At 31.8% G+C, this 26,575-nt stretch overlaps 1 protein-coding gene and 1 long non-coding RNA gene across 2 annotated transcripts in view; one reads left to right on the plus strand and one right to left on the minus strand.

Annotated features, from left to right (window-relative positions):
• The window catches only part of LOC135843349 (G1/S-specific cyclin-D2-like), a 100,843-nt gene extending 82,334 nt beyond the window's left edge, over positions 1-18,509 (plus strand). The window contains exon 4 of the mRNA XM_065361198.1: positions 16,602-18,509. Within this exon, the coding sequence (XP_065217270.1) occupies positions 16,602-16,939 (338 nt within the window). The 3' untranslated portion in view covers positions 16,940-18,509. The remainder of the gene's footprint in view (positions 1-16,601) is intronic.
• LOC135843351 (uncharacterized) overlaps positions 1-26,575 on the minus strand; it is a 234,437-nt gene that overhangs the window by 10,465 nt on the left and 197,397 nt on the right. The gene's annotated exons all lie outside the window — the stretch shown is intronic.

Here is a 26,575-nt window from a genome sequence, read left to right on the forward strand (position 1 = left end):
ATTCGCTAGCATTATGCTAGCGTTTAGGTTGAAAAATCTCTTTATTAAATAAAAAATGAAGTTTTTTTTTTTTTAAATAGAAAAATTGTCAAAATTTAAAATTTGAAAATAAAGTATCAAACAAACCATGAAAATGAAAAATTTCAAAAACATTTGAACAACATTTTAGTCCACGGCAATGGGAGTAATTGCACCCCCTGCCGATTCTCCGGGACAACTTTTTCCTTAAAGGGGACATCCTAAGGAACATTTTAAAGCAAACTTGCTGAAAAAAATTGGCCTTACTTACAAAATGGCGGCCATTTTGATTGAAAGGTCAGCCGAAATCGCAGATTTTGCGTTTCAACATAGGACGTGCACGAAATTTTTCAAACCTTACAAACGTAGATCGAAAGATCATGCAAAAATTCATCACCTGTCAAAATTTCAAGTGGTAAAGTACCTTTTTCGATTTTTGGTGAATTTTCAAAAATCAAATTTTGGCCAAAATGTGAGAAAAAATCAAAATTTTACCAAATTGACCAAGAAACCTGAAATTTGGGATATACCCTATTTTCGACATGCCAAATCGATGGGAAACGGTTTCAACTTATTTTGAGCAGTTCTGGAGCCTCCAGCAGATTTTTGAAACTCAAATTGAAGTTGTAAAGCTCAAATTTATTCTGAAAACTAATTTCAATACGCTACGAAGTACTGCAGGTGAATTTCAAGTCGTTTTGGAGCCTCCAGCGACTCTTTGAAAATTCCTGAAGCCGCCAGCAGATTTTTGAAACTTTAAATTTTCACAAAATTTTATCAAACTGACAATGAGATGGAGAGTCGAAATTTATTCTGCAAACTAATTTTAATACGCTACGAAGTCGACTGCTTGTGGATTTCAAGTCGTTTTGGAGCCTCCAGCGACTTTTCGAAGGTTGTATGGCGTTTTTTGGAAAATTGGAATTTCCTAAAAGTAGCTGGAAGCTTCAAAACCATTTGAAACCTGCGAAGTAAATTTCAGCTTGCCAACTCCAATTGATAAATTAATGTTGTGGGAATTTCAAGTTTCAAAAGCCTACTGGAGGCTCTAAAATGACTTGAACCCACCTGAAGTCGTCTTCAGAAGGTGTTAAAATTGGAGTGTAGAGTAAATTACAGCTTTCCATGTCCATTTGATGAAATTTTGCTGTCCCCTTTAAGAAAAAAGTTGCCCCGGAAGATCATCCGGGGGGGGGGTGGTGCAATTACTCCTATTGTCATATGCAGGAATATTTTTAATGATTTTTGTATGCATGCTGAGGGATGGAAAAGATACTTGCTCGCATTTTGCTACAATTATAAGTAACGCAGAAAAAGGTTTATTGGTGAGAAATGCGTAAGATCTGGTAGCACGTTCCTATCATTTGACTATGTACAAAGAAAACGCCAAATCACCAGATGCAGAAACTAGAGATATGCTTACATTTTTCTAGAGCCAGATGGCTAAGTAAATGCTAGCTCAGAGATGCAAGAATATTACCTGAAGTTTCCTATCATAAAACTGTGAGCAGGTACATATTAGTCAGTGATACGCTGGCATTAAGCGAGCAGGTATAGAGTGAGGCAAAAGCTAGCTGAGATATGCGAGAATATTGCTTGAACTTTCTTGGCATAGAATTGCAAGCAAGTATCCATCAGTGATACGCTAGCATCAGGCGAGCATGTATGAAGTGAAGTAAAAGCTAGCTGAGATATGCGAGAATATTGCTTAAACTGTCCTAGCATAGAATTGCGAGCAAGAATCCGTCAGTAATACGCTAGCATAAGGCGAGCAAGTTAAAGTGAAGTAAAAGCTAGCTGAGAGTCGCTGGAAAACAGCTCGAAAATTGCTAGAATTGAATTTGCTAGTGAAAAACTGCAAGAAAATCGCTTACTTTTAGCGAGACAATTATTGCTGGCCACAAAAAGCGAGTAAATTGCTAGCAACTTATCAAAACGCGAATAAAACGCTAGCTTTTTGCTAGCATGTGGTCAACTGGGATAGTAGGACTAATAAGACCAGTAGAACCTGTTAGACACCCTGAATTTCAATTATACCATCTTGAGGAGATAATCAGTTGATCACAAAATTATTACCACATTATGAAGGAAAAAAATGAGTATCATTTTGAATATTTTTGAATTTCACAGAAAATAGCGTTGAGCTCTTCTACTGGTTTAAACATGATGAAATGGAAGTACTAAAGACATCAAAAGTCCACTCAACCCAAAAAAAAACTATTTTAAAACAATTGAGAAAATTTTTGAAATTTTTCAAGTTTGAGCTCTCGTTGTGGAAATTACTTGAACATTGGCTTCAAAAATTCAAAAATTTTCTAACCTCCGAGTATTCGAGGTCATCTGGTGATAATTTTTTGGAAAGCTCCATCAAATTTCTAAAAAAAAGAAAAATAAATAAATAATGAAAAATAAAAGAGACCCACTTTAATATCCAAATTCAAATGACAATTACTCAGCCACGAAATCAGTGTTCCCATTTAAGAAATAATTTTAATAAAATGCTCATAAATTTTCAACGATTTTTTTAAAGTGAAAAATACACAACTTCTGACCCAAATGCAAGAGGTTTTTAGTATTTTTTATGATTTCGAGTATCACTTGTCAAATACAAGACTTTTTTTTAGAAATTATAAGTGATTTTTTTTGTCTTCAAAAAACGTCATTTCACTATTTCGTATCTTGAAAAATATTAATGGACATCAAAAAATCATCTGAACAGAAAAATTCATTTCAACTCGTGAAAATTTTCAAAATTTCAAAATTTTGAATTGTTGCTGAGTAGAGGATGTTTAGTATTGACCTAAAAATGTTGAAATTTTTTCTGCGACGACGTATTAAGGTTATTTAGCCCTAATTTTTTTCTAAGATCATGAAATTTCAACAAAATTGAAAAATGATCCATTTTCCAAGGGAAGGGAAGGAGAGGGAGGGGAAGAAGATGGCCAATAAAATTTGAAAAACATTATGCTCAAGGAATTTTCAAAATATTCTGCGGAGTGTTGCATTTTCATTTGGAAACTTTTTCGACTCCCTTTCTTACAGTTTTCGATATAAAATTTCTGAAGGGGGAAGAACTATAGAGTTGGGTTGAAGTTCTTGTATTTTCTCGCACCTATTTCCTGAAAATGGTGATAATTTTTTGCAATGCTACATCAACTTCCTAAAAAAAATAATAATAATAAAATAAAATAAAAAAGAAAAACTAACCACTTTAATATTTAAATTCAAATTTACTCAGACACGAAATCAGTGTTGCCATTTAAAAAATAATTTTAATAAAATACATATCTACTCATCAATTTTCAACGATTTGAAAAAAATAGAAGTACACAACTTCTGACCAAATAAATGCAGGAGGTTTCATGTATTGTTTTTAAATCCTCAAGAAAAGGAGGCAAGCTCAAAACATCTCTTTGAATGCACTTTTTGGATAAAAACACTGAACCTACACGTAATTTCAACAAAAATTGATTTTTTTTTTAAATTACAAAAATTCTCTAATTTTTATTCTTGATTTTAGAATTCTTTTTTTTTAAACCTTTTTTCGACTTTTTGTAGCTTTTTTTACATTGTTCTCTTTTTTCCCTCATTATGATGCAGAAAAAAGTGACTGTAGAACGGGCTAATCTCCCCCCCCCTCCCCATTAAAATTCCTTTGTCATTTTCAATTCAGTAGATGTCGATCGTGTATTTGGTATTCATTTTTTCAAACATTTTTCCAATTTTTTAGAATTTTTTGTTTTTTTTTTTTTTAGTCATTAGTTAATTATCATAATTTGCATAAATGATACTCAGATTATCTTCTATGCAGCTTGCAGCTGCAACAATCAGTCATCACTACCAAAACACTCCACTCCCCCTCTCATCATTACATAACTGTAAACCTCGATTACCGTCTAAAATATCCACCAAACAAACAAAAAAAAAGTTAATTACAAAATCGTACCAACGTGTCATAAAAAATCGACACATTTCCTCCCAACCAGGAACCTCTCGCTAAACTAGGTAGGCCTACCTATATAGATGGTACTACAAATGAAAACAGAAAACACTTGTAACGTGGAAATAGCGTGCGGTGTCGCCCAACAAAACAAATGGGGTCGTAGTTTTACGTAACTCATAACACATTTTCACCGTGATATGAATAATTCCAAATTAAATTCGAACAATAAATGGGTTTAAAATTAAAATATGGAAGTTCACTGTAACAGCTGCGATTGCTTCGATACCATAATAACATCTACGCAGGTTTTTTTTTTCCTTTTCTCCAAAATGAAGTCAAATATCATCACTGTACACTGTACAGTGTACTGCAGCCATTCAGCCATCATAATTTCACCGTTTTCAATATAAGAAAGAAATCGTTCTCCGCTATATTTTCCGCAATAGTTGAAATTAGGGGTAAAAATTTTCTGTAGCAGCCCTCTTTTTTTCTCTCTCTCTCGTTCAAATTACGACAGTGTTCGTTTTTACGTATACGTATTAGGATTATTCGTGAAAACGTCACGACTCCGCTGCAGAGGGGTGAAATCAATTCGTGTAATTCCAATTCGAATTCAACTCCTTCGACTTTCAGACGTTCGATTCGAAATAATGTATTATAGAAATTTCGAATCACCCAAACCCAAGCAAAAAAGACTAAGCAATGGTCGAGGAGGGAGGGGAAGGAAAAGGGCGAATGAAAATGCCATTATGGTACCATACCGTGGCACTGGGGTTCAATCGATATGAGGGGTGGAAATTTGATCTGATTCGATCGTCATCTCCTTGATTTTGGATTTCTTGCTTGAGAATTAATTTATAGACTTTTTTTTACATAAATTTGATGAATAATCTTTATACCACATGGTCCAAAACAGCGGTGAACCTTTTTACAAGAATTCGAAATGTTGGATAATTCAGATCTTGTACGTATTAACAACACCCAATTCATTGTCGACTGAAATGTTACTTTGATTACAAATGAAATAAGCTGGAGTAATTGATGTCTTTGAGATCACCAGACACATATTTGAGCAACCTTGAGTTTAATACATTTTCGATTTCTTTCAATGTTGTTTCCAAGTTTTCAAAATTGAACATGCCAAAGATAGATTTTTTGATACATTTCTTCACTGATAAAATCAAACATTTGTAGACACCTCCCATCCAGGAAGCATTTTCAGGAATAAACTTCCATTCGATATTTTTTTGAGCAGGAAGGAAACCAATTTGTTGTTCCTTCTTAAATTTTCTATCCAAATGTGATTAATGAACAATTTAAATTTTTTAAATTGTGCAGTGTTATCAGAAATGATCTTTTCAGGCGTGTTTCTGTTTCTCTTGGCAATAAAACGACAAAAAATGATTAAAAAATATTCATACTTTCAACCAGTTCACGATGAATAGCTCAAACAGTTGAACACGTGAAAATAACAACAAAGAATTTCTTCACATTGCCACAACACTTGGCATACAAAGGACCAAAGTAATCGACAACCAACATAAGTGAAAGGAATAACTTTTGAGACTTGTTCAGAAGGAAAAGGTGGAAGATCAGGTATGATAAACAGACCACCATTGACTCTTCTGCAATTGACACATTTGTTCAATACTTTCATAACAGTTTGTCTACTGTTTTCAATCCAATATTCACGATGAATTATTGATAAAATACGAGAAACTCCTACAAGGAAGTATTTTATGTGAATACAGTGGAGTGTCGATAACTCAAACTCCGTTAACTCGAAAACTCTGGTTACTCGAAGCAAAGTCTGTTTCCCTTCAACTCACCATAAGACTCAATGTAGAATTCACTTCTTTAACCCTTTGGAGGTTCTCTAGGTTTTCGGGTTAGAAAATTGAAGTGCCTCGCCCAATTGGCCAAACCACAAAAAAGTCGAGCTTTTGATGAAAAGTTTTGTAGGAAAATGAAAGTTTCCAAAAAACACAAATGTGACATTTCCTAAAAAAAAATTGAATGTATGCAGAATTTTTTTTGAAAAAATGAACCAAAAACATGTGTCAAAAACATTGAACAAAAGCACTCTTTCAAAAAATGAAATAAAAATTGAATTGGAAAAAAATAAAAAAACAAGGTTGAAAAAAAGTCATCTGGCAGTTCACAAATTCAGCGAGAATCAAATCTTGTTGGCAAAAATGCCTTTGTTTAAAGCATGAAGAGAAGAAAAATCTATGTCGCTAAGAGAGGATTTTTTATCAAGTCATAAAATCTTTTAGGAAATCGAGCCGAAATATGGGACAAAATTTAGCGAAATTGCGAGCTTTCTGGCAGGAGGTAACTAATTATAAAACATTTTCGCCTTTATTCACGAGATGTAGCATAGAATTTTCTTTCATTTTGGGAAAAAATGAGTATTTTATCACTTATTGGAGTATAGGAATATTAAGATGAAGATGAAGAGAAATAGTGAACAAAAACACAAATCCACAGCGTAAACGAAATGAAAGACTGAACTCGTAGATGAATTTGGATTTTTATTTACTATTTTTACTATTTCTCTTCATCTTCATCTTCATATTCCTATACTCCAATAAGTGATAAAATACTCATTTTTTCCCAAAATGAAAGAAAATTCGATGCTACATCTCGTGAATAAAGGCGAAAATGTTTTTATAATTAGTTACCTCCTGCCACGAAAGCTCGCAATTTCGCTAAATTTTGTCCCATATTTCGGCTCGATTTCCTAAAAGATTTTATGACTTGATAAAAAATCCTCTCTTAGCGACATAGATTTTTCTTCTCTTCATGCTTTAAACAAAGGCATTTTTGCCAACAAGATTTGATTCTAGCTGAATTTGTGAACTGCCAGATGACTTTTTTTCAACCTTGTTTTTTTATTTTTTTCCAATTCAATTTTTATTTCATTTTTTGAAAGAGTGCTTTTGTTCAATGTTTTTGACACATGTTTTTGGTTCATTTTTTCAAAAAAAATTCTGCATACATTCAATTTTTTTTTAGGAAATGTCACATTTGTGTTTTTTGGAAACTTTCATTTTCCTATAAAACTTTTCATCAAAAGCTCGACTTTTTTGTGGTTTGGCCAATTGGGCGAGGTACCCTATCACACTCATTAAGGCACTTCAATTTTCTAACCCGAAAACCTAGAGAACCTCCAAAGGGTTAACTCGAAGTAAAAAGTCCACAACCTCCGATAACTAGAAGTAAAATTTTTGAAAAATGTGTCATTCCGTAGGTAAAGGGCCCATTTGGTCGTTTCTATTTAACGAGATAATCGTGTTTTTTGTGAAAAAGTTGAAAAAATTGAAAATCGAAGTTTTGATGGATTTCGATGTAGAACATATCCAACTTTCTCGTGTCGAAGTATCAAGGCCGCAGGTGCGCCCCAAGCGGAGAAAAACGGAACTGAAGTTTTTCTATAAAGGGCCCATTTGGTCGTTTTTGCTTTTTCGCGGTAAATTCGCTTCCAAAAAAATACCCTACAAATTATACTGCACCTAGTCGCCAGTGGCAACATGTATACCATTCAAAAACGCGATTTTCGTTGGTGCAGCATTAGCCATGTGGCACTGATAACGGATTGCGGAGCAGGAGGTCTGGGTTTGAATCGCACCCGGGGTAGACATTTTTTGAAAATTTTTTTTTCATGATTTTTATTTTTACAAGTTGAATTTTGACAGAAAATGTAATTTAATAATTTTTTTTTGCTTTTGAACAGAGTAATGAATTTTTATGCAAAATTTAAATTTATAAATCATTGTTTTTCAGGCTTAAAATACTCATAAACATGAAAATATTGAGTAAAAAAAATCGCTATTGCAGGTGGGTAGTAATATTTGACATTAGAAACAATAATCTTCAATTTTAGGTATAAAGGTTTTCGGATTACGTGAAATTTCAGTTTTTTTCAGAAAAAAAACTTTGAAAGCGATTTTCTCAAAAGTTGAGTTTTTCAAATTTTTAATTATGGATTTTTTTTTGGAGTTTTTTTTGCACTTTTTGGGCTTCTATCCCGCTCATATGGTTGCTCCGGAGGTCTACCTCACCCCCCCCCCGCCCCTAACTCAATATCGACCAAATGGGCCCTTTACCTGCGGAATGACACAAATATAGAAAAAACCTCTGTAAGTCAAATGTTGGTAACGTTTTGCCTCTATAACTCGAATTTCTTGTTGAAAAAACTTGTAAATGCAAATCTCATTGATGCAAACCTCTTTTACAATACAAACTCATTGGAGTTACGTATAAGTACATTTATGTCCATAAACATATACGTTTCACTCAAATACACAGCTGTAATACGTGTTTCCATTTCATTCCATGGTAAATAAAAAAAAAAACATTTCATCTAATTCAAACTTTGCTAACTCAAAATATACCAAAAACAAACTTCCATAACTCAAACTCTGATAGGTAACTCAAAAACTCTGATAACTTAAAGTCAACTCTTTCTCCCTCCAGCTTCGAGTTATCAAGACTCCACTGTATTTATACAGTAAAAGCTCATTATGACTCTTTTCAAGGGGCATGGAAAAAAAGAGCATTATAAGCTGAAACACGTTATAAGTAAAAGTCTCATTTTAAAGCTAATGAGCATAATACAGCAAATTCTCGTTTGAGTGCGTTATAAAAGAAGTGGAAATGTGAACTTTATTTTGAATTTGAACAACAAAACTGTTTTCAGTGGTCAAAACTTTCAGAAAGCCTTGCTTTTTGTTCCAAATTTTCCAAAAAGTAATCAGTTGCTTACCAAAATTTTGAAAAATTTTACATTTCAGTTTTCTTTTCAAGATTATGATGAAAAATCTAGAACTCTACTCTTTTGTAGAAACTTTAGATACTTACCTGCCCTTTTTGTAAGAATTGTATAATCAAGCTTCTATTAAAGTTTGATAAGGTTATCAAAAAATCTTACTTTTTTTGGCCAAAATCAAAAATAATTTTACGTGTTTCTATGAATTGAAAGTTGAAACTATTAAAAGCTGAAAAACAGATTTTTTGGCAAATTTTTGCCATAAAAGTTTTTTTTTACTTTTTTAAAAATCCAACTGCAAAAGTTGCAAAAAAAACCGCTATTGCAGCCAAAATTTTCAGAGGGTGAGAATTTTTTACATGAAAGAAAGCTTTTTTGTCGCAAAAAAAATTATAAAAAAATGTGATTTTTCCTGAATTTCAGAGCGTTAAAACGCGATTTATAATCGCTCATGAGCGTTATATCACGATTAATTTTACATTGGTTTGGATGGGGTTGTCTAAGGACTAGAAGAAATCAGTGTTATAACGAAATCAGCGTCTTAACTATAAGTGTTATTGGAAAAGAAAAAACTCTCCTTAATTTTAATGCTTTTTATTGCAAAGATCTTTTCAAAAAGTACAACTTTTCATCATCAGGCAAGATATAAGCAGTGAGATTATATTTTTTATTTTTATTTTATTCGTGGTTCGCGACACCTCCAGTTCAACTTCTCCCCCTACCCCCCATGAAAAAATGCTCAAAATTCTCCCCCCCCATGAAAAAATGCTCAAAATTTCTAGTCACTTCTCATACCAAAACACACCCTTTCTAAACATTCTCATTATTAAAAATCCTGACAACATTTTCACGCCGCCTTCGATCTCGAAGCAGGCAACTTAATTAACATCTGTTCAATCAAGCTTCAGTTTATGAACAGCTGACGACGTGACGTGATACCAATTCATGCGCACACCCAACAAGGCTTTTGACGTATTGCGGGTTGCATATCGGTTTGCCTGAACTTTATCGGTTTGGTGGGCATGCTTATCAGTGAGTATCAAAATTTCATATTTTGAGCAATTTTCACAAGGTGTTTTTGAAATTTATAGTTTTTATTTAGTTTTTTCTTCAATTTTAAACACTGTTGAATCCTGTGATGGAAAAAGATCCGCTCTTTGTCGAGGTTCAAAGACGTTTTGTCAACTTCTTTAAAACTCGACGAAGAGAGGATCTTTTTCCATTACAGGATTTAACAGTGTTTAAAATTGAAGAAAAAACTAAATAAAAGCTATACATTTCAAAAACACCTTGTGAAAATTGCTCAAAATATGAAATTTTGATACTCACTGATAAGAATGCCCACCAAACCGATAAAGTTCAGGCAAACCGATATGCAACCCGCAATACGTCAAAAGCCTTACTGTTGACCGGTTTTAATGAACTATTCATGGTGAAAAAATTCACCTCTTAATCTACATCGATGTCTTCGAACACCCATAAACTCGAAATTATTGGCGAATTATGGTTCGAACTTGGAAATATCAGACTAATGCTGATTACAAGTGAAATGACTCGAAAAAAAAATCGTTTAATTTTCACACTTGGCCAATGGCGAATATTGGTACGACTTTGTAACCATATTCCATATATTTTTTTCGAAGCTTAGATTCGTTCAAATTACCGGATATGTCAATGTAAAAATAGCTCAAAACCGACATTCGCCATTACCATAAGTTCTCCGCGTAATAATTCCAGAAATACCAATGACTCAAGTCAAGTGTACCAGCAAATGGTGGCGATATCGTCGTTATAATATACGTTCTATTGATAAGATAAAATAATAATTTAGTACATATTTCGCCAAACCCAGCAACAACGTGCGTATACGTTATTACAGCCAAATATACGACATCAAATTGGCCCACCAAAACTCGATTGGTATGCAACGTAGGTGCACGATAGCCGAAATTTCATCCTCGCAGATGATGAAAAGAACTCCTAACTTAGTAACAAATAAGAAGGGAGCAGGATCAGGGGGAAGAAAAAAGGAACACTCCGAAACTCTCTAATACAAAATTCACCCAACGTGGCGTACGAGGAGAGTTCGATAAATCACAAATATACGCCCTAAATAGGTATATAACGCAAAAAACTTGATTAAATTCAAACAAAACCACCTCGTAGTAGGTAAACTTTGGCAAAAGAGGGGGCAGAAAATATGAAAAAGTGTAGTTAACCGAGTTCCAAATGATACGGTCGTATTTCCTCGGGATCCTGGGTACAAATCGTGGTGCAGTATGAAAGCATCATAATATATCGGAGGCCAATTTTAGGTAAACCAAATTAATACATACGTACGGTGTCTACGTACAGCACAGAAACTTATCACGTGCGTTAATTGATGAAATCTCGAAATCAAATTATCACAATATAACTTTCTTCCTGGTACAATTTATACTTCTATTGTACACGTTGAATTTCTAAAAAGATTCGCAATATTTTTCCCACATATGTCTACACGATTAAAATATTAATATAAGAGGTGATATTCATCTCGACTCAAATCACAATCATCAGCTCTTTGAAAAAAGCAATCAAGCCGAAAATCTACATCAGTGACAATAAAATCCCGAGCAAAAATTAAATCAACATACATTTTTCGAGCGGAGGAAAAAAAATCAAATGAAAATAATAACGAAACCGGTTGTTACCCAGTAAATATAGAATAGAGAAAAAAAAACGTGACATGAATTCGCATTTTTCATGCTCAATTGAACGAGATGTTTTTTTTTTTTTTTTTTGACCAAATGAAGAAAAATTTGCCCTTTACGTGGTGTCCTGTCCCGACTATACGACTATATAGGACCGACAACGTGGATATTTAATACCAACTACGAGGATAAAATTTTCGGCGCTTAATGCGACACACGAAGTTATTTCGTATGCGTTTGTCCGCAATTCGCAATTCGCAGCCAGTACCATACAATCGCACACATAATATTCAAGAAAGCATTCTCTATTATATGCGACATATTGCTTATAATTACCGAATGTCGTACTATCAACCGACGACGAGATGGTATAAAAAATGAAAAAAATTATACGCGCATTCTTCTCTTTGATATTATGTCTCATTGAGCCAGTTAACAAGTTGGATTTTTTCGCTCATTGGCCACGTACATACGTACGAGTGCATGTGTACTCTACAAGTTTTGAAATTTTTCCACAAAAGAGTATACCTACTCGTATACCTAGACAGGAAGAGAGTCATTTTAGATGACTTTTTTTTTCTTCTTTAGTTTATTCTGCATTAACAGTGCACACTCTCAAGGACGCGAATTCGTGTCAAATAAGGAAATGCTGTTATAAATCGTGTTAGGTATATCTCTGTTGTGAGAACGTACTACTATACATAGTGCAATGTGCATATATGTAGACACAGATACAGTTGCATTTCTTTAAACGGACCTCTAAGGATTGGCATTTTTTTTTTTTTTTTTTTTTTTCATTTGGCACAGTATTCAGTTATTCACCTAACAGTAGAGAGTCTGCAATATTGACGCCATCGACGGCTAATAAAGAGCATTTGTACAAAAGTTGAATAACGTTTTCTTTTTATGTAGGACAAATAAATGACATTTCATCTCAGCTGGAACAATACTGGACTTGGACCGAAGCCTAGCTGAGGCGATTTTTTTCGCGTCTTCGAAGATTGTAAATTCTAAAACTGGTCCAAAAACAGGATCGATATTTCACCAAGTGTCGGTTTGTAGTGACAAATACCTTTGGCTAACAAAAAAAAAAAAAAAAAAAAAAAAAAAAACGGATTCTTTTCTTTGGAAGGAGGTTGATAACCCAAATATTTGCCATGTGAACGTAACATGATCACTGAAGAGTTTCCAAAATGAGTTTAAAATTGCCGAGGTACTTTAATTACACGATTACAAGTACTCGTATTTTAAGGGAAATACTTCAAAAAGAAAACAAAGAAAAAGAGCAAAGAGTTTTTCATTTTTCGTAACATTTTTTTAAAAAATGAAAAATTGTGCACAATTAAATGCAAAAAACCGAGATAATGTTTGATATTTTCGACCTCTTCAAATGATAAGGAAAAAAGAAAAAATATTTCAAAAGTCAAAAAAATGAAAAAAAAAACTATATTTTTGGGTAGAATGTGACAATATTTTGGAAAAAAAAATTGAAAGGACTTTCTCTGAAAATGGAAAAACAAAACAATAAAATAAAATAAACAAAATTTTTAAAAAAATTCAACAAAAAAAGTTTTAAAAAAATTATTTGAGAAAGTAGGTATAGTAATGTATGCAGTGTATGCAGTATGCTTGAGTATAATTTTTTTCAAATAATTTTTGATCCAATTTTGTCATTTTTTTCATTAAAAAAAAAATTGGCTATGTTTTTTCAATTTTCAACTTTTTTTTTGTTCTTCATATTGTTTTAAATTCTGTTCAATACAAGAACAAAAGCTCAAATATTTCGACATTTTCACTCCGTAAGCGAAACATATTTTTCTAGAGATGAAAAGAATGGAAAAATTTGGATCAAATATTTCTGTCCATTTAAAAAAAAATAGTTTTTTTTGCTTTATTTTCAACTTTTTTAAAAAATTTTTGTATTTCAAGTTTTCTTTAATGTATGTAGTACGTATAGCAAGAAAAAATGCTCAAATATTTCAACATAATAACAAAAATTGGAAAAAATTGGATCAAAAATTTCTTAAGGAAAAAAAATGTTCAACAAAAAATGTAAAAAAGTGATTTTATTTACCTAACAGAACAAAACTCGATAAAATTTGAAAGAAAATTAGAAAAACGCAGGAAAAAACTTGACACACATAAAATTCAAAAAAATTTGAGAAAAAACATTAAATCTTGGTAAGAAAAAATGATGACAAATAATTTCAACAAAACGTCAGAAAGTTGGTACAGTAAAAAACTGAAAAAAGTAAAAAAAAAAATCAAAAACTTGGAAAAAACATATTTTAGAAATGAAAAATTGAGAAACGTTGAAAAATAACAACAAAATGTTAAAATGGAATAAAAACTTTGAAACACACAAATCAAAGTAGAGCTATTAAAAAATTGAAAAATGTTTCCAACAAAGAAAACAAAACATGAAAACATTTAACGTCAAAGAAATTCAAATAACCGAGAAAGAAAATCGAATTTTAAACAGCTACTTACAAAATAAATTTGTCTGCCAAGAAAAAAAATCCAAATTTTGGGAACCTCTTAAAATCAAATCTGAGCAAAAATGCAAAAAAAATCTAATTTTTTTGATTGAGCTAGGAAGATTGAACGCTCGTACCAATTTTGGATCTCACAAATCAATATTGGAAACGATTTTGAGTGTTGTTCTTAACAATTCTTCAGCCTCCAGAAAACGTTTGAAAATTGCCCCCCACCCCCTCCTTGAATATTTCCAAAGATTGAAGTCTATTTCTGAAATTCTGGGAAATTCTTCAAAATCTTTGAGCAAAAATAAGAATCAAAATTTTACCTGACTGAGCTAGAAAGATTAAATTTGGCTCGTTCCAATTTTGGATCTCACAAATCAACATTGGAAACGATTCTAAGTTGTTTTGAACAATTCTCCAGCCTCTAGAAATTTGTTGAAAATTACAACCCCCCCCCCCCATTCCAACATTGAAGTCTACTTATTTCTGAAATTCTGGGAACTTCTTAAAAATCGAATATTTTGAGCAAAAATAAATACCAAAAAAAAAATCAAAATTTCACCTGATTGAGCTAGAAAGGTTAAATTTGGCTCGTACCAATTTTGGATCTCACAAATCAATATTGTAAACGATTTTAAGTTGTTTTGAACTATTCTTCAGTCTGCAGAAAATTTTTGAAAAATGCAATTTTTACAAAATTTTACCTTATTAGTTATTAAACTGGAAATTGAAATTTGGGGAGGTATGTACCATATTTTCATTCTAATAAATTGATGAAAAACAGGTTTCAAATTCTTTAAAAGCCTGTAGCACATTTTGGGAAATTCCAGTTTGGAAAAAATGCTTTAAAATATGCTTCTGGACCTCTGGATACTTCCAAACTGGCTTTAGACTGCCTTCAAACGATTTTGTAAAGTTGAAAGCGTTGTACGAGTACGTAGAAATTGTTAGCTTTCTAGGTCAATTTTCGAATACAAGATCGAAATTTCTGCACAATCTTGAGTAACACGTTTTTCAAATTTTCATTCCTCCTTCCTTTTATTTCCCCCTCTCCCCAACCAAAAATTCTCAATTCTATGGAAAACAATAAGTTTTTTGGATTTTGACCCTCCTTTCCTCTCTTTTTTTCATTTCACGAAATAAAACAAGGTATTCAGTAAGTTTTGCACGTTTTTCTGAATAAGTCCAGCATTTGGCTCAAAATTTTGCTTTTTTTCATTGAAAATTTTTTTACAATGAATTTCTCCCTTATTCATAACTCGAATTGAATTTCACTTCACGTTAGAAAATGGCAATACTGATTTGATATAAAACATTCTCGACAATTTTCGAATGTGGACAGCATATTTTTGAGCGGCGAGGGGTGGGGGTATGGGGATCTAAAAGTGCTACCAGATATCAAGAGTAACTGGGCTTGACGAGGAAGGGGAGAGTAGACAGTAGACACACTTGGATCATATTTTTACAAAAAATGGGATTTTTGTTCGAGTTTCACTTTTCTCATCTCAAAAAATACACTTTTCAAAATTCAGAAGTATTCTTCAAATGCCCTTTCTACTCTCTTCTCCTTTTCTCATCTCCCCTCCTCACCCCTCCAAACTTTCTCCCCGCATTTGGAAATATTTTTCAGATTTTCATTTCCCTCTCTCTTATTTCTCAAATAGTTCCTCAAAGTATAAGAATGACTCTCTTCCTTAAATTGTGGCTAAATCATCAAACTGAGATTTTATTTTTGTAATTTCCTTGGCACTGAATTTGAACTTTTTTTTTGCTTCGAACAATTGAATTGAAAAAAATGAATTTTCAGCGTCACTTCGTCAAATTCAGAAATTTTTCGCATGCACTTTCATCACGAAAACACATCTTTTTAGCTCTTTTCAATTTTTCTTCAATTTTCAAGATCCTAATCATTCGATTTCGCAATCAAACTCGTTCATTTATTTTTGTTAAGATTTAAACAGAATTCTTTCATTTTTTCGATATAGAAAATTTTCTTCGCTACACAAAACCAGTTTTTCCAATCCAATAAACAGTCTCAATTTTTACATCTTCATTTACCTATTCATCGGTCGCGATATTATTTTTATTAAAGAAACATGCATGTTTTCCCTTTCTTATTTACCAAAGCAGATCCGGATTTAAAATATATTTTTTTAGAAAACTGGCTCACACAGTACGTAGCCCAAGTCTAGGTATATCTAAAGCTACAGGTAGGCTACACACACACGTGAGCTACATGCAGCAGACACAACAACCACTTCGTGACTGTCCTTCTTCTATAAGGAGACTTTTGATTGTAAATATTTGAAATTTATTTCACCCATTGTTTTAATTTATTATATAACAATGGTGTGCGGTACAGACACAAAAAGTACCAAGACAAGATGTACGATGCTGGCTTGTGAGAGGAGTTCTTTTACAGGCGAAGGTTATAATATACGTATATTCGTACATAGGTCCCTCGTCCCTATATCTAGACATCTTTACTCGCAGATGAAAGAAAAATTAACGTATTTAAGACAAGTGTGAATTTCGCCAGTCCACCCCGCCCACCTATCTCATACACCAGATTATTTTTATAATGTGCACGTATATCTACATACATATAATATGAATGAACTATAATGCAGGAGTATTTTTGATGACGTTTGATTATAATTTCGGTGCATTTTTTTTTCTTCTTAACGTTACAGATTATGAATTCCTGAATGTGAAGCCTTCGGTAATAGCAGCCGCTAGTATTATGTCTGCCATGGTGGGAATTCGAATAAAAATAGATTCGGATCATTTAAAACGTCTGTGTTCTCTAATTAAAGCTAATCCATCCGAGGTGGAGAATATCGCATCCAAAATCGAAAGAATAGTTAACGAAGAAATGTCACATCTTAATAAACCAGTTTCCAAGATGGTCGATTCCAACTCCTCATCGTTAACCTGCTACGACCACGACCCTTTATCCAAGTACTCGGGTATCGAAAACGAACCGAAAAAACCCGAAACCCCGGTCGATGTGCAGAATGCAAATTTCTAAACCGAGTGCGAATCGAATATGTACGACATAATACTACATAATATTATGTACCTAGTTTTATAATTATATACCTACGTTCGTTTATTCCCCCTTTTCCCCCTCGTATAAATTATTGTTCCAACTCTTTCGTTGTTTTTTTTTTTTTTTGGTGTCTTTGGGTCGTATTTGATATATTTTTCTATCTTTTCCATCGTGATCGGAATTTTTATATTAGAGAAAAGAAAGAAAATCATATCGAATGCAACAAGACAATTTTTTCGTTCAGACTGTCTTTTTTTTTTTTTTTTTTTTTTTTTTTTGAGGTGTTCGATCACTCATTTATTTAATACTGAAAATATTTCTAAATATCTGAGTAAATTTTAATTTCTGAATCGTTTTTATCGAACCTCTTCATGTTTTTGTGATTTTTGTACGACTAAACCGAGTGCTAGTTTCAAATTGGACGATTGGAATAATTCTAAATACGCATGTAAGGAATTTCTCTCATCTGTGTAGACATTTAGACTTGCCACGAGACTTTCCAGACTATGTCGTATGAAAATATCTAAATTCGTCTCGAAATGAGTGGCAACATGGCTCTGGCTACCGACCTACGTCGTGCACAACTCGCACCCAAAAAAAATCCCAACACTTTTGGAAATGATTTAGCGATTTGTTCTGTCTGGAGCATTGAGAAAGATGACATTTCTCTTTTAGAAGAATTTTTATCCGCTTGTTTTTAATTTACTTGCTAGTCCATACTCGTCCAAAACTAACCGAATATTCTCGGGTTTATTTATACTTAGGTGCCTCAAAGAGTTGGAACGTTTATTACACTTTTAAAAATTTGTATATATTCATAAAACGCTTATTATTTTCAACGTATTAGAGATAGAGAAATCGTATACATATAAATGACATACCGGAATTAATCGTATATTTTTTTGTTTCTTATTTTTAATTTTACCATAATTATCGATTTTCTTCCTTATATAAAAATAATATCAACTATATGATTTTTATATACCTATAATTTTTATATAATATAAATACGCGAGCGATTTGAATATTATATAGATACCTATTTACGTATAAAATTATACGACATACGATTTTTATATTATCATTTATTTATTTTTTTAACTATTTAAATATAATAAAAGAATATCGTATTACCATAAGTAGATTACCAACTCTAGTCTAAAAAAACCAACACGAAAATTATTTTGCATTAATCAAAAGAATTTCATCGGGGTTTACACATTATTTACTTTTACTATTTATGTATAATATTATTAAACAATTTCTTGGTTTTTTATATTTCAATTGGGTTTTTTGTTTAGAATGTAATAAGGTTCGATTTTTTTTTTTTTACTGTGAATACGACTGTATAGATATTGTGAAATTATTACTATTATGTTAAATCGTATAGTAATGAAATTGTCCAGGTATATTAATTAGGTTTAATGGCCTAATTCGCGATGAAGCAGTGCTATTTATATACATATTCGTTTTGTATAATTAATTACTGTACTGAAATGATTTTACGGTCGCCAAATTAATGGATAAAAATAAAACATTTTTAAACGCAGAGTTTGACACGTTGTTATTGGAATTTGGTTTGGAATATTTGCGAACGAGTATTTCGATTCGATAGTGTATTAGTATTTAGAATATGTATCGTGCAGATTGCGGTTGTATGTAGTTTTTATGGTACTTGTATAATTTTGAGCTGGAAATTTATATTGGGAAAAATACTTTTAAAGTTTAAAAATAGTAAGAATGAAAATCACTTGAACGATATTCCAGCTAAAGTTGTTTTAAATTCGGTTGATATTTTAAAAAATGTGTGATAAACATAGTTTTGATGCAAACATGAAAAGCTACCTATTTACTCATTTCTATCGTTTCTATTGGTACTTGATTAAAAATTAAAAAATTTGACTGTTTAACTAAAAAATTTCAAAATTAGATGATCATATTTTTTTAAAATTTAAATTGAAACAAAAATGAAATGAGCATAATGATTTGATTGCAGTTTTGGGCAGAAATTAAAATTCGGCGAGGAATTTGATTTATGGCTCTTTCAACAATATATTTACGTTCGCCTCCGCTTATATGAAGAGAAGTTTTACAATTTCAAAAAATACTGAATATGCAGATTAAGCACGGAAATTGGTAATTTTTTCCAACTATCTAAGTAAGAAGTATTCAAAATTTGTTCTAAATAATATAAAATTTTATAAAAATAAAGTGTCTAAACAATCAGAGCAACAAGAAAAACCGAGAAAAAAAAGCGAGACTTCCACAGAATATATATATTTTTTTCAAGTATTAAAAAGTAGGTACAATTTTATGGAAATTGTAATGCGAAAAAATATAAGACAAAGCATACATTTTTTTGGATGTGTCTTTAAAATAAATATGCGATTTGAGAAAAAAAAAAAAAAAAAAAAAAAACAGCAAAAAATCGCAGAAATTGGAAAGTAAAAAAAGTACAGCAAACCAGGATGATTTTTGTGTAAATACTTATTACAAACATTTCAAGTTTCTTAACCTTGAAATTTTTCGATTCCAAACCAATCGCAATTTTTCAAAATTTAATTATCTATAATTTGGATTTTTTTGGAAAAGCTCAAAAATACCAAGTCACTATTGTTCTTCATTAAAAATAGGTAGAAAATATGAAGGAAGAAAGCAAACAGATCTCATAAACAGAGCAGTAGGTATATCAAATAGAATGATGTTTACAAAATGATTATTCAAATATGTATTAAGCTTGTAATGTACTTGGAAACCTTCTAAAAAAAATTGATTCATTGGTCGGAATAACTGCGAAAATATTCAAATTACGGTTTTTTCTAGTTGAAAATAAATTTCTGTAAAATTTGAGCAGGAAAACAATGTTAAACTTTTACAATAAAAAACTGTGAGGGCTCAAAAAAAAATGTAAAAAAATAAAAATAGAACTCACATTGAAAAAAAATGAAAGAGAAAAAAAATTATGCAAGTACAGAGGATAATTTGCTCTGGATCCTGACGAGAAATTAAATGCCTGAAACGAATAAATGATGAAATATAAATGTACCATACACAAATTCTTCAATTGTCAAAATTCGTTGAAAAATTCAAGTTGAAAAAAAACAATAAAAATTTTATTTTAAAACACCTACATTTTTATGGATGGGAAAAGATTACAAACATTTATGCTCTAGATCCATTTTCGTTGTTGTTGTTGTTGTTGTTTTTTTGATTTGCCAGAAATGACAAAATTTTTATTCTATAAAAATAATTTTTTTAACCAAGTTTTTTCTTTTGCTGAAAAAAATTACACGAAAAAATGTTGAGTGAGAACGTGTTAAATAATTGAACATTGATGCAAAAACACTCCACCAAAAATTCCAAAAAAAAAAAAACAATAAAATTCCACGAGGTTTGCCAAAAATTCATCAAAAAGTTTCAACCACAAGCTGAAAAATATTGTACCTAAAAACACCCAACAAGCATTAAAATCACTTAAAACCACCAAAAAGTGAGCACATTTCAGCAGAATTTGACAACACTTAGCAAAAATGGCATAAAACGTCGTCAAAACCTCTTCAAAATGCAAAAAAAAAATTAAATTGCTAAAAAATTATAAATTTTGAGAAAATTTGCTGAAAACGCATGAAAAAGTGTTAAAATGTTGAGAAACGCTCAAAAAAGGATAAAAAAAACACCTGAACTTATCGAAAAGTGAAAAAAACTTCAGTAAAATTGATCGAAATAGTATGAAAAGATGTTGAAAATGTATTAAAATGGTGTAAAAACACTCAAAAAAAAACTTAAAATCAATTAAAATTAGGTAGGTGCTAGGTACCTGTCCAAAACAAATTAATCGTGAAATTTACCAAAAATGCACGAAAAAAAATGTCAAAAACGTGTTAAAGTTGTGTAAAAATACTCAAAAAGGCATCAAAAATCACCAAAAAAAGATTCAATTTCTGCGAAATTTTCCAAAAATGCATCCAAGAAAAGTGTCAAAAACGTGTTGAAATAAGGTAAAAAACATCTAAAAAGGCATTAAAATCAATAAAAATTACAAAAAGCCATAAAATTGCGGTAATTTGACTAAATTTATGTAGGTACTAAAATTGCATTAAATATTGTTGAGACCTCTTCAAAACACAAAGTGAAAGCCAAAAAAAACGCTGTAAAAATCACAAAAAAAAAAAAAAAAAAAAACAGTAAAATTTGCCAAAAGTGCACAAAAAAGTGTTTAAAAAAATGAATTGAAATCGTGTAAAGAAACTCAAAAAAGCATTAAAAGAATGATGAAATTTTAGCAAAATTTTCCAAAAATACCTAAAAAAAAGTATGTACTTAGCGATTTTTTAAAAATGTTGACTCCGTTTTTGGGGCTCAGAGGGAAGTTGAGAGGTTGGACCCGAAAAATAAGTTCATATTCGTACTCAGCGACCTCGAAAACATCCAATTCGATATATCACTCGACTTTTCACGATTTTTCAAAATTTTGACCCCTTTTTTTGGAGCACAGAGGGCTTTGAGGGGTTGGACCCAGAAAATAAGTTCATATTCGTATTCAGCGACCTTGAAAACATACTATTTGATATATCGCACTTCCATGATTCGTTTTTCGAATACATGATTCAGTTGTGTGTTACTTGTAAAATCAAGCACCCCCCCCCCACCAACCCACGTAGAGGGTTGAAGACCAATCAATGGTGGTTTGATTAGTAGTTGGATGTGTAAACTTTGTAAAAAAAAATTGAGCGAAAACGAATGATATTAAGTGGTAACTTTGATTAATTCATTGGACTGACATTTTTTGAAACACCTACTCTTCTCACCCCTTTTTTAGGCATCCTCCTTGAGGGATGGGTATCGAGAGTAGGATCAAATTATCGAGAATTTCAAGGGGAACATTTTTTGTCATGGTAGTCTCTCTGTAAACCTAATATTTACGGAGTAAAACGCAAAAAACGAGAATCGCAATCGGTTTTAGCCCCCTAAAAAAATTAGCTCCAGAGGTAGGAGGGGCGGTTTTTTTTGGTAGTTCAGAGGATCCATCTGAGCACATTCCCGAAGACCTTTTCGCCCTAAAAATGTGCTAAAATGCTTATTAAAAAAAAAAAAATTAATCACTAATCAATTTTTTTGCTGCTCAAGAGACCGCTTTTGAACCACTAAACTTGAATGTCTCAGGAATTCTATACTGAAAAAGAAATTTAACGAAGTAGTTGACTTAAGAGTTGAAAATTTCTCATACAAAATTTGAGACCTCCTAAGTCGAAAGAGCATGAAACTAGGGGTCCTCAAAGTAGAATTATCAAGAAAAAACAATTATTTTTTGCTATTCAATTTCAAACTTTTTCGTAGGTAGGTACCTTCTTTTTGGTAATTTCGAAAATTATATTTTGTACGAGAATAGCCGAATTTTTTTATATATTTTTTCTCATAGGGGGAGATAAAATTTACCCCGTCTCCTTATCTCTTAAAAGGTATAGTGTTGAAACTTTGAAAAAAATGTATATTTTTCCAACAAAAAAAATTTCACAAAATTTATAATCAAGTTCGCTGTTCGTGCTCCATAAAAATTCAGAATCAGAATTTTCATGATTTTTGAGTCACTTTTTTGAATTTTAGACAAATACACTGTCTGCAAACACTTCGAAAAGTTGCTAATTGCGAAAATAGAAATTAGGTTTACAATTTTTCTAGTCGAAAAAAAATTCTATTTTCACCTCAAAACTTCAATACTTATGCCTACCAGATTCGTGTTCAGTAAGTAAAAACACACCGATTCGTAGTTCATCCCATTCCAATTTGTACTGGGTACAGTTTTTAGTTTGTAATAAAGAATTCAAATAATTTTCAGGACACAGTGAACTCTGGAAGAAATTTTGAAAAAAAAAAAGTTGAGAAAATGCAATCGAAAAATATGAAGAAATTTTTCAAAATTGAATTTAAAAATGTGAGTAAAAAATAAGGTAGGTACTCATAACGGTTGAAAAATTGATAATTATTCAAAAATTTTCAAGATTATTGACATGATTGGAGACTACGAATAAAATATATTCAAACTGAGAAATACAAGTAAGTGAAAACTAGCAAATTGGATACCAGTTTCTCTCTCAGAAACAATCTCATCACTTTTTGTATGTATGTATTCAAATAGGTATTTTCATCAAAAGAAAATTTTCTCAAATTTCTACACTCGGTGTTCAATTATGTAGTTACTTTGATTTTTCTGGAAAAAAATGTCATTTAAAAAAATTTCCCAATAAGAACAAAATTTCTGTAATTCAACCATCAGTTCGTCAACTCAAAAGAGAATAATCAGTTCACTGCTCTAATCTCAATCTTCTTCTAAATACAACCGAGAATTATTTCAAACGAAAATGTATTTCTACACATAATATAGCATATCGTATTAATTCATCCATAAAGAAACCATTAGGTATAGCACTGCACCGAACTTCGTTCGCATTTAAATTACTCAATACTCATGATCATTAAAATTTATTAATTCATGAATTACACGTGTTCGACCATACTACCTATTTCAACATTCTATCATATTTTTTTTAAGAAACGGAAAAATAAATTAACCTTACATCTGTCGCTCGAACAAAATAACACGAATATCTAGGTAGGATATACCTATTAGATAAACGAACTTCAGCCCGTGATAAGAATAAAATTAGGCATTATTGTTATCAATAATCGACAAAATAACACGGACTTGTGTGTTGATAGAGGAGTTCATTCATCATAGATTAAAGAAAGATTTCATAATTAGTGCGAGAGGCAAAAGTACTCGTAACTCGTACCATATTACTCCACTCCACGTGATACTATACTCGTACATACAGAAAGTCCAGGAGTAACCAAACTGAAACTTTAGATAAGTATAACTGCACACAGCACCAGCGTAGCCAGTATTTTTCCAAGAAAGAAGTGGTAACCAAGTTTTTAGGTACGAAAAATCCAAATTCTGAAAATTTTCTGAACCCTTTTTTTGAAAATGAAGGTAAAATTACTGCTCGAATGAAACGAAAGCGAAATTTTTTCGAAAAAATTGGTTCGAATAATTCACCTTTTTATATGTTTTATTCAAAATTTCCATCAGCAGGAGGGGAGAGGGGGCGATGGCTCCAGTCTCTTGCCTGAAAGGAGTAAACACAGGTTTTTAGATACGAAAAATCGAAATTTTGAAAATTTTCTGAAACTCTTTTATGAAAATGAAGGTAAAATTACTGCTCGAACGAAACAAAAACGAAAATTTTTTGAAAAAATTGGTTTGAATAACTTTTATTTTTGTATGTTTTATTCAAAATTTTCACCAGCAGGAGGGGTGAGGGGGCAACACCCCCCCCTCCGTCTCTTGCCTCAACTATACACCATTGACTGACTGAGCACCATCGAAAAAAAAATCGAATGAACACGTCGTTAGTTTTGAAAATCGACGAAGAAAAGTAATGTGACTTATACATCGAAAAATGAGCAAACACTGCTTACAAATTGAAAGAGTTATAAGAAAATTTGAAAAATAGTATAGCAATTTAAAGATTTATCGAGAAAATGGATAAACATTTACCTACTTACGTTTCTTCAGAAGTTCATTTTTGAATTTTACAATCAAATCTCTCTCTTTTTGAAGCTCTTCATTATACTTCATCACCAAATATGACTTTTTCTCCATATAAAATTGCTAAAGTTTTAAGTTCAAAATGATTTGGAATTTATTGATTAATTTATTTTCAAAATTAATTTTCCCAACGTTGTAAAAAAATGAACGAATAAAAAATTGAACTACAGGGTGTTCCGGAAATCAACTGTACTTACTCGAGAATAAGACGAACAAACATACTCGTATGTTATTATCAGAGCTGGGATTTTTATCCTTTGCATATTTTTCTATGGACTAGAAAAAGTGCATATTTGATAAGATCTCCACGAATCCTGAAAGGAGGAGTTGCTATAAGGCCATTTTTTGGCACCAGCTAGATATCGACTAAACCACTTTCAAAATGTTGTAATAATAAATGTCCCAAATACGAATCCGTGGATGGTTAACCCAAAATGATAATTTTTTGGGCTCCAGGGGTTCCCAAAGTTGCGAATAAAAAGATAATTTTAGGAACCACTGAGCATTATTTTCAAAAACTTTTTTGACATAAAAAATCTGTTTGAACCAAATGAACGTTATGCGAGGTGATTTTCTTACTTTCGATCCTCGGGGGCAAAAATTCGGAAATTTCAATTTTTTGAAAATTTTGGAACCACCATTTTTTACCTACCCCTTTGAACCCCGCTAAAAAGCTTTTTACAGTTTATTAGTATCTGAAAGACTTACATCCTACCAAATTTTGAGCTCAATAAAAATTTTCGCTGGTACTCAAAAATGCAATTTTCCAATTTTTCGTAATTTTGATATTTTGGGAACCCCTGGAAAACTAGAAACCTGCGATTTGCGCCAAACGTAACGTTTTGAGGTACGATTCAATAATCTGGATGAAAAAGTTAAATTAAGCACCCTGTATATTCGTAATTTTGAACCCTTTTTTTAGAGCCCCCCATTTTAGGCACCCCTAAAAAAAGCGTTTGTGCATAATTTTTCAAATAAATTGAAGAATTTACATTTGAAACACACTAGCAAGTGCTCGATAATTTTTCATATGATTTATCCAGTAACTTTCAAAATTGAGCTATTTTGGATCAAATTCTGAGATTTAACTCTTCGAAATGACGTTAAAAATAAAATAACGTTTTCATGATTTCAACGGAGTAAAAATGCCAGAATTTGACCTAAAATAGCTCAATTTCGAAAATTACAATAAAAATCAAATGAAACCTTATCGAGCATTTGCTAGTGTGTTTCAAACGCAAATTCTTCAATTTATTTGAAAAAATATGCATAAACGCTTTTTTTAGGGGTGCCTAAAGTGGGGGGTTCTAAAAAAGGAGTTCAAAATTACGAATGTAGGGGGAGCTTAAATAAACTTTTTCATCCGGATAATCAAATATACACCTCAAAACGTGACCTTTGGTGCAAATCGCAGGTTTCTAGTTTTCCAGGGGTTCCCAAAATATCGAAATTACGAAAAATTAGAAAATTGCATTTTTGAGTACCAGCGAAAATTTTTATTGAGCTCAAAAATTGGTAGGATGGAGGTCTTTCAGATACTAATAAACTGTAAAAAGCTTTTTTAGCGGGGTTCGAAGGGGTTGGTCAAAAATGGTGGTTCCAAAATTTTCAAAAAATTGAAACTCCCTCATTTCTGCCCCCAAGAGTCGAAAATATAAAAATCTCCTCGCATAACGTTTATCTCGTTCAAACAGATATTTTACGCTAATAAAGTTTTTGAAAATAATATTCAGTGGTTCCTAAAATTATTTTTTTTGTTCACAACTTTGGGAACCCCTGGAGCCCAAAAAATTGTCATTTTGGGTTAACCAACCACGGATTCGTATTTGGGACATTTATTACAACATTTTAAAAGTAGTTGAGTCGATAACTAGCTGTTGCCAAAAAATGGCCTTATCGCAACTCCTCCTTTCCTGACGAATGAACTCAATATAATTTTGCATATTTTGCATACTTATTTCTGAACAAATTGCATATTTTAGGAGAAAAACCTTCATATTTTTGAA

The sequence above is a fragment of the Planococcus citri genome, chromosome 4 (genome assembly GCF_950023065.1).
Source record: "Planococcus citri chromosome 4, ihPlaCitr1.1, whole genome shotgun sequence".
NCBI lineage: Eukaryota > Metazoa > Arthropoda > Insecta > Hemiptera > Pseudococcidae > Planococcus > Planococcus citri.